Source organism: Neltuma alba, unplaced genomic scaffold (genome assembly GCF_004799145.2).
Source record: "Neltuma alba isolate B1F8T4 unplaced genomic scaffold, ASM479914v2 tig00012823_pilon, whole genome shotgun sequence".
Classification (NCBI taxonomy): domain Eukaryota; kingdom Viridiplantae; phylum Streptophyta; class Magnoliopsida; order Fabales; family Fabaceae; genus Neltuma; species Neltuma alba.
Genome location: NW_021637215.1, coordinates 25,812 through 35,071, shown reverse-complemented (window position 1 = coordinate 35,071; position 9,260 = coordinate 25,812). Strand labels below are relative to the sequence as shown.

Genomic DNA, 9,260 nt, shown 5'->3' with positions numbered 1-9,260 from the left:
ATTAAGAAATGAAAGATATCGGATGAGTCTCTCCTGTGTTGATGTTCTTCTATCTTTGTTCATGTTGTTCAATTCGGTCTTTGGAGGTCGAAGTGAATTCTCTTGTACTTGTCTTTGCTCGATGAGAATCTGACTTGAAGTCTTGTATTGATTGCGCTCTCTTTGTGCGCGTGTCAGCTTGTACTCGCCATTGATCCATCTGGGACTGGATGTTCTGATGACTAGAATTACAAAGCTTTTTCTTTGCTTTACAAAGCATAAAGAAAAAGGTTAAAAATAAATATCTGATGTCCAGATTGAGAGAATTGAAAAGATGATCGACGAAACTGGATTTGTTTAGAAATAAAATTATTGAAATAGATTGGCTAGATTTAATAGATGAACGATCAACTGATCTGAGCTTCTCTGGAGCTTATGTAGACATCACAATATTGGAGAATCACGCTTAGGATTTTCCTCTGTTTGCCCGTTGGCTTGCTTCCATTAGATTATTGTAACTTCATGTTTCTTTGCTGTAGGATATGGGATATTGAATGTGCATTAGTGGCAATGAAGGCTTCCTTGTTGTTGGTGGCATCTTGACGTATTTGCTCATTTTTTGCATCTAGAGTACAGTTTTCCTACCTGTGATGGTTAGGTTGAGTAAAAGAGCTGTGCCAATTATGTAATGGTCTCGAGTTCAAATTATGTGAGTGGGAAAAGGCCATGCAAGGAGAGATTCCCTACATAAGGGACGCACAATAGAAAGTTCATTTTCTTTAATGGGTAATGGGATCCAATGTGGCACCAATATGTCCCTTTCTTCAATTGGCAAGTTATAAATGTCTATGGGATACTTTTGTAACTTTTAGCTAGACGTTAATTACTAACTAAATAATGGGTTCCATACAATGTATTAAATCTCACTTAACAAGCCACATTGTTCACAGCTTGCTACAGGTTTTAATAATGTATAGATATAGATATAGATATAGATATGTAGATGAGTGGCAACGGCGGATATAAAGCAACATATCAATTAGGAAATTCTGCAAGTTAGCTGGGGCATTTGACCTCAGTGTATTTCGTGGATCTGCCCCTGCCCTAGCTTGCGATACATGTGATTTGTTGTCGTGAATCTGATTTTATTCCTTTTTAACTCCTTTCAGGCCCTCACTTCAACAGCTGTCAAAAAAGGAGTAGCCTCTACTGCAGACGTAGCAGCACAGTACAAGCATAAGAATGCTGTTATTAATGTCAAAGTTGACACCGAATCAAATGTAGGTTGCTATTCTACGTGTGTATGTAATAACATTGTAGCTTTCTCCCACCTGTAATCATCTTATTTGTTTACTCTTTTGTCAGATCTCCACAACTCTGACATTCACAGACATTATTCAATCCACCAAGACCATTGCCTCATTTAAGCTGCTTGACTATAATTCTGGCAAGGTACAGACACGATGTTCCTTCTTTTTAGCTGGGAATTCAGTTATTTTGGTTCTTATAATCTCTATATTTTTTATCTTCTGACAGCTGGAGGTTCAATACTTCCATGACCATGCTACCTTAACAACCGCCCTTGGCTTAAAACAAAACCCCGTAATTGATGTTTCTGCCACTATTGGTACCCCTAGCATTGCATTTGGTGCTGAGGCAGGCTATGACACTGCAAATGGTAGTTTTCCTAAATACACTGCTGGGATAAGTGTGACAAGGCCTGATTCTTGTGCTTCCATAATCTTGTAAGATTACTCTGCCTGTTAGCGAGATTAATGTTCCAGGTCTCTGGCAACTGTACCCGCACTCGCTAATTTTTACTAACCATATTTTGATTTCTTGTATTTAGGGCCGACAAGGGAGACAGCATTAGAGCATCCTATTTACATTATCTAGACCAACCCAAGAAGAGTGCTGCTGTAGCAGAGATCACTAGAAAATTTTCCACAAATGAGAACACGTTCACGGTGGGAGGCTTATTTGCTATTGACCATTTGACACAGGTCAAAGCAAGGCTCAACAGTCATGGAAGACTCGGTGCCCTCTTGCAGCACGAAATCATGCCCAAGTCAGTGATGACTCTCTCTGGTGAGGTTGACGCCAAGGCCCTAGATAGAAATCCCAGGTTTGGGTTGGCCATTGCTCTGAAACCTTGAAGTTCTTCCATTTAGATTGCATGACTAGGACTCCAAGCTTCATTTTTTTTTGGGTGACCCTCGAATGAAGGGCTAAATAAGATCCACAGATGAACGTGTTTCTAGTTTCTTCATTACTGTGGATAAAATTTTTCAATATCTTGCAATCAACCACTCGTATGTTTACCAATTTTATGTTTCGATTCTTCTTTCCCGCGTCCCATGTACATCGTGAGATGAGGAAGTCCTTTTATTTGCGTGGACGAATCTTATCCATGTATTCTCCAAATTCCCGATTTCAGGATTGTTTTCTTTCTTCTTTCTGATATAATCAAATTTGTTTTAGTTCAAGTGGTCCTTGGATACGGTTTTGTGCGTGATGAAATCTAGTGGGACGGATGGGGGGTCGAGACTGGACTGGCTATGGAGTGCCCCTGAAGTTTTCAATTCGATGCTATCCAATCAGAGAGGCAAAAGTCTTCATTAAAACTTGTGGGACAACACGAGGCTATCTTTCTTACCTGAGTATTTTTCTTAATTTGCAAGCTAACACTTGCTGAGCGAGATTAAACCCGGATACAGGTGCCGCAGGACTAAAAAAGTTTGGTAATGTGAAAAAATGTTTTTGAAAAACACTTCTTTTGTAAAACGAGATAAACTTTTTTATATATTTACTTCATAAAAACATTTTTAAAATCATAATTTTATTTCTACACAAACACCTTCTTAAGAGGGTTTTTGTCTTTTTTATCTTAGTAATAAGCTTGCAGCTTGTGCAAAATTATACTCAGTTATGCAAAAATCTTCATTAATGTCAATGTATATATAATTTATCGGAAGTCGTCCTATATGATACAAATTACAAGTATAATTACTGTAGTAAGAGAAGAACTAACTTGGCACTAGAACGGAATCAATCACGGCATCAAGCACGGTAGAACTACAGTGCTTCCAATGTGTTTTTTAAGAAAAATAAAAGTTTTCAATTTTATTTCCAATTTTATCTTTAAAAAAGTCGGAACTAGTTAGAGAGAAAAAAACATTTTAGTATTATTTTTTATTTATAGGGTGCTAAAATTTTTTTTTACATAGATATACAATTTTACCTTTATTTTATTATTGTGTTGACTTAGTTTATACTGTAACATGCAAAATAAAAAATAAAAAAATATTTTAAAAAATAATAAAAAATATTTATTAAATTAAATTAAATAATATTTTATTATTATTAAATTAAAAAAAAGAAGAAGAAAGAAACAGCTTTCGGTGGAAAGCTGGGAGCATTTGACAAAAGGAAGAAATTGGGGGAGTAGCATTTAATGAAAGATGGAAAAAATGGAATAAGGTAGTTGGATGGTGGAAGGAAAAAAGAATAAAAGGGAGTGGGGAGACCGAAGAGAGTGAGAGAACGGAATAGAAAGAGTGGGAGAACAGAAGGAAAGAGTGGGAAGAGCTGCTGAAGGTCAGGACAAGTTTTGAAAATCATTTAGGTACACAAAACTATTTCTTGTTGTCAAATTTTTTTTATGAATATTTCCTATATATTTATAGCTTTATATTATTATTATCATTATAATGTTTAGAGAAAATTTTACTGTGTGGGTACAGAGTAAATATGGAGTTTTGACAATATATGACTGTAGAAATTTAAAGATCCACTATTAAGGAATTTTAACTGGTTTATTTTCGTTGAATGATTATTTTGAGAATTTTAAACTAAGATTTTAGTTGAAAAATTTGTTATTTAGACTTGTAATATGTTTTCACCGATTAAATTTGAGTTAAATCATTTATTTGAGTTATTTAATATATTATTGAGGTTTTAATCAGTTTAAATATTGAATAAGTTAAAGATATATTTTTGAAATAATTTGTGAAGGCTTGAAAAATTATAAATTGAGAATTTTGTGAAATTAGATAAAGCTACAGTTTGTTTATAATTTAAAAAGAAATTGTTTGGTTTGGGAAAAATTTTAAATGAGATTATAATAAATAATTGAGAATCTTAATATAAAATATTTAGATTTTGGGTAATAAAAATATATATATATACTTTTGTTAAATTTAAATAGCCTTATATGTAAATTATTTTTCAAAATAATATCTATTATAAATGCCTAGATTTGGGAGAGTTAATATATTTATGTAATTTTGGTTTAGAGGGTAGTCTTAGAATTTTAGAATAGCTTTGGATTAGTTCTGAGTTTATATTAATAAATATTTATGTGCAATTTTGTAGACTTGAGAATTTTGGAGTAATCTTTGTGTGAATATTTGTAAGCTAAAGAGTACCAGGTAACTCTGAAAATTCTTTCTTGTACATGTGAATTGTGTATGATTATATTGTGGATTTACTAATTATTATATTCCTGAAATATAATATTATGATTTTTGTAAAATAAATGTTTTGGTATGTTACATGATTTTATTAAGATTTGTTGCTAGTAATTATAATCAATATTTAAATATATTAATAGCTATGAAATTATCATGAATTGCTATTAAATGGTATATAAGTTTTATTGCTATCTTATTTTTAATATATTTGAGGAAGCATTTATGATGTAACATTGTTGGCATCTAACATGTATTGTTGGGCTAAGGATAGAAGGAGATTGTATGGATATAAAATTACCACGTGGTATGCCATCACTCGGTACACAGTGGATGGCACTTGTCAGGGCCCCTTCTTCCATGTTTTCCTTTGGCCAGGAATTCATTGGAGCTGTAGGACATGTGACACCTCCCTATTCACAAAGGAGGGGAGCCATAATCCGAGCTTGAGCTCTATATCTTTGGCCGGATATATCTCTTATATCGGTGAGCTTGGAATAATTCAGTAAAATGGATTAGTTCCTATCGGACTATGTGTTAGCCTATGGCTCCAGTCAGCGGTATAAGGGTGGACGGTGATATAAGGGAGGCAGCATATTGCATTATTTTTGGATATATTGAAAAATAAATTGAAATTGAATTGAATGTATTAAATCTGTGATTTTTAATATATACATATATACAGACCTATAAATAGATTTTTGGTTTATCATATGTGATTTGCTTGTATAGGTTAGAATTTCAGTAGTTATTGAGACGTTTGATCTCACCCCCCTATATTAACAATTTTTCAGGCAAAGAATCTAGTAGGAATCAAGGGAAGGCACCAATGGAGTGAGCCCTGAAGGCTTTTGTGCTCCTCAAGCACATGCTATGTTATATTTTTATTTGCCACGACTATAAGACTTTAATAGTTTATGCAGTTAAAGATATATTTTTGAAATGTTTTGAAATTGACTTGTGGCAGTATTAGAAATATGTATGGACTTTTCAATTAAATATATTACGTATACTGATATAATTACGTGAGGTGTTACATATACAAAGTATAATATATATTAAATAAGAATAAAGTTAAAAGGTTGTTAAGTTTAAAATGAGAGTTAATAAAATTTAAGATTTGTTTTAGTCGGTGTTAAACATGTTAAAAGTAATTTGTAAATAGAACCCCATGAGTATTTGTTTTTAGCTACACTTATTTATTTTTGTTGGTTAAAAGTATTACTTTGTCCCTTATTATAAGATCTTTTTAATTAAATTGTGCGGTTTAATAAAACAATTAAAATTAGTTAAAAACAATTATTACGTAGCAAATGTAATTTTTTTCCCAAATATACACTAATATATAAATGGATAGATGTGAGAAAGTAATAGTGAGATAAATAAAGAAATAGAATGTATTAAATGCATTAAATTAGAGGTAAAATAGGTAATAATATATTAAATATTCAGACAAATTCAAAAAAGATTTTATAAAAAAAATAATTTAATAAAATAAAGGACAAAGAGAATATTTATGTTTTATTCAATGATCTAAAAGTTAGGGATTCAAGTCTTAAGAACAGCCTATTTATTACCAGCTTCATTTAAAGCACCAAAAAAAGGAAGCCAAAGCCTAACCGACATGACCCTAAACTCAAACCCTACTACGTCAAAAAAAAACCCTAAGCTCCAATCAATGTCAGAAAGTCACATGCGCCACCATTGTTGCTGTCACGAAGATCAAGAGCCACTAGTAAACATGAGAAGCAAGGGATGAGGGTTCAAAAAAGTGAAAAACCATTCAAATGATCCCATCCCTTTTAACAATGAAGCATGTTCACCACCAACACGCAACTACTGATAATTCCGTTTATTTATTAATTTTTTTAAAATCAAATTCATTAGAATCTTCTCTCTCTTCGCCTTCTCTCCATTCCCTTCGAATTTGCATTAGGGAATCAACACCAAGGAAAACATTCGCTGTATCAGGGATGCATCTTGGATAAAGGAGGTTATAAGATGATAAATTTGTATTTGCGGGCCCCTTTCTAAAACCTCACACTGGTTTCTTAGTGCGATAACGAACTAAGAAGCCGCAATCTTCAATTTCTGGGTTTGATTCCAGGGTGCTCAAGACGTGAAGCGTGTGAGGGTAATTTCCCGATCATTCAGCGGTGGTCTTTGTTTCACGGTGTTGCTAGTTTTCTCCTTCCCCCCCCCCCTCGTTGTTCTCCCACGCGCTATTCATTGTTCGTCTCATTATTTTACATTACCGTCATGCGGTTGTTTTTTCCACACATCAACTGTCATGCTCCCCCACCCCCCATAAACTGTTATGCGGTTTTTTTCACATCAACTGTTATGCGGTTATTGGTCTCCTACAACCCATTCACGGTCTTCAGAGTAATTACTAGTAGTCATCAATGGCAACTCTCCATTCTAAAGGTGAGTGATTAGTACAGACAAATCTATGGTTTTTAAGACAAAGTTTTCTCTTGGCACAAAGATAAAGCTATTTGGTCCTTCATCACCCTATTGCACACATTCTTAAGGAGTGGAATTAAGCCCAGTTTTGGCTTGAAAATTACACTAGACGGATGCAAAAAAAAAGGGGATATCATATCAAGACACACCACATTATGCAATAGAAATCAAACTAAACATATTCGTTAATCATATTTGATTAATTTCTAATAGAATCAGATCAAGTAGCTCTAATTATTAATGTATCCTCTTTGATCATTTCGAAAGACTAAACTATAATCCAGACTGGAGTATGGTTAGAAGGGGTCTTGCATCGGCACCAAGCAGCACGGGCATGAGCCGTAATTGTCCAGCCTTTCTATAGCATCATGTTGGTTATTCCACCAAGCCGAAAATAAGAAGATCACCTCAAGTTGAGCAAGAACACACACACACAGATGCAATCAAATATTGCGATTCATCAATGTTATAACTCACGTTACTTGTTAGAACTGAAGTCATATATGGAATTCGAGATTTCTTAGTGGGGACTAAAGTTATGATAAAGTTATGATCATTTCAAGATATTTTTTTCAAAATAGTTTTGAGCCTAATAAATCTATAAATAAATACAAATCGGAGATTTAGTGAATATAAGCCTAAACGACAAAATTCAACAGAGGCACAAACCAAATCTACCTCAAAAATTAACTCCAAACAAAAAAAAACAATAAAAAGTAAAATGCAAGGCCTCCGAACCAGAAGATACTGAGGGAGCAAGGGGCAGAAAACAAAACATTCAAAGCTGATCCGACCAAAAGAGGAACATTTTCCACGCATCACAAGCATTTGCTTCTTCAAGTTCTGCAGATTTTTAACGAAAACAAAGCTATGTTCCGCAGATTTTGAAACACACATACCAACAATTTCAGTCTCCAGTTTCATGACCAAATACAAAAGCGCTATTACCAGACCATGTAAGCAAACATGAAGTTTGAAGGCAATCAGATAACTAGCAACAATAAAGCAAACGACAGCATAATCAAAACCAATTCAGACTTGTTCTTCTTGACCAAATCCCTTCACCCGAATTCCAACAAATTTCATATAGGGTCATTAAAAGAGAACAAGGACTGAATGAAATTACGTTATATGGCCAAATCTCCAATACCAATAAGTTAAATTCAAACAATAGAGCACATAACACACACACACACACACATTTTTCCCATGATCAGATTCTCCTGTGCGACCACGGAATCATCAAATATGCACCAACCATTTAAGGGAAGCTCAGCAGTAATCATACCAAAATCAAATAAGATGCAGGCAACTATATTTAACAATAATATCAAAACTTCCATTAAAGCAAAACAAAAAGGCCTCAAAATAATGGAATTGTTCGCAAAAAAAAAAAAAAAAGTGACCTTCAATGTAAAAGAAACACAGTAGTGCTAATAAACGGAACATCAGTTTCCTCTAATTGAAAATAGATATAATAATATTTCGAGAAATTCACCAACTAATCAACACTTTGCATAATGTCCTCAGCAGTGAATTTGGTTCCCTTGTCCTTGTCAGCAGCCGCACGACCCTTGGCCTTACGATCAAGCAATGACTTACGATCCTTATCCAATCTCAGCTTCGTGATCACAACTTTCGATGGATTGATCCCAACATTAACGGTTGATCCATTTACCTTCTCGCGGGTAATCCGTTCGATATGGATGACCCATTTTCGACGGTAAACTTGAACGACCTTGCCGTCGCGTCCCTTGTAGGTACCTCGAACAACCTGAACCTCATCGTCCTTGCGAATAGGCATAGATCGCACGTTGTACTTTGAGCGGAGATCGTTCGAGAGCGGCGCGCTCATAATCACACGGCGAACACTCGACGGCGCCGTAAAGTGGGCCTTGCGACTCTTGCGGCGAGAGCTTGAAACTCTCGGATTGTACTTCATCTTCGCTCTCTTCTGAAACAAACGAAGAGCTAGGGTTTTTCAGTGTTATCCGTGACGGCAAACAGGAATAACATGAAGAGCTTGCGAGGTTTATAAAGGCAAAAACTCTGTATGGTTTTCCCTTGTTTTTTTGGTACTTAAAATATGAAATGGATCGGGTGGTGCTTAATCCGACCGGATCAACCCATTATCTTGAAATTATATTGGGCCATAATATTTCGAATTTTATTTGACACTGTTGATCTTGTCCGCCCAATAAAAATAGTCTTAAAACGATATTTTGATTCAAAAATGAAAAAAATGTATTACCAAAACAAATTAATTTTTTTTGGCAAAGAACATGATGCATTAACATTTTTTGCTGTAAACATATTTAACTACCAGAGTTATTTTTATTTGGAGTC

General features: G+C 34.4%; 2 protein-coding genes across 3 annotated transcripts; one reads left to right on the top strand and one right to left on the bottom strand.

Annotated features, from left to right (window-relative positions):
- Positions 1-1,103: 1,103 nt before the first annotated feature.
- Positions 1,104-2,430, top strand: LOC114731334 (mitochondrial outer membrane protein porin 2-like; the record flags this gene model as incomplete). Its single annotated transcript, XM_028918477.1, has 4 exons — positions 1,104-1,259; positions 1,345-1,431; positions 1,516-1,724; positions 1,829-2,430. Coding segments are annotated over 4 exons (759 nt in total), but the record flags the coding sequence as incomplete, so codon positions are not given.
- A 5,020-nt stretch (positions 2,431-7,450) lies between these two features.
- Positions 7,451-8,926, bottom strand: LOC114731332 (60S ribosomal protein L26-1-like). 2 transcript variants are annotated; one of them, XM_028918474.1, is made up of 2 exons: positions 8,413-8,926; positions 7,451-7,789 (listed from the first exon to the last, which is right to left on the bottom strand). In XM_028918474.1, the coding sequence occupies exon 1, from the start codon at positions 8,854-8,856 to the stop codon at positions 8,416-8,418; it is 441 nt and encodes a 146-aa protein (XP_028774307.1). In that variant the 5' UTR covers positions 8,857-8,926; the 3' UTR covers positions 7,451-7,789; positions 8,413-8,415. The 2 variants fall into 2 exon arrangements, with proteins under 2 accessions (XP_028774307.1, XP_028774308.1); XM_028918475.1 differs by having other exon boundaries at positions 7,451-7,757.
- Between the last annotated feature and the right edge of the window lie 334 nt (positions 8,927-9,260).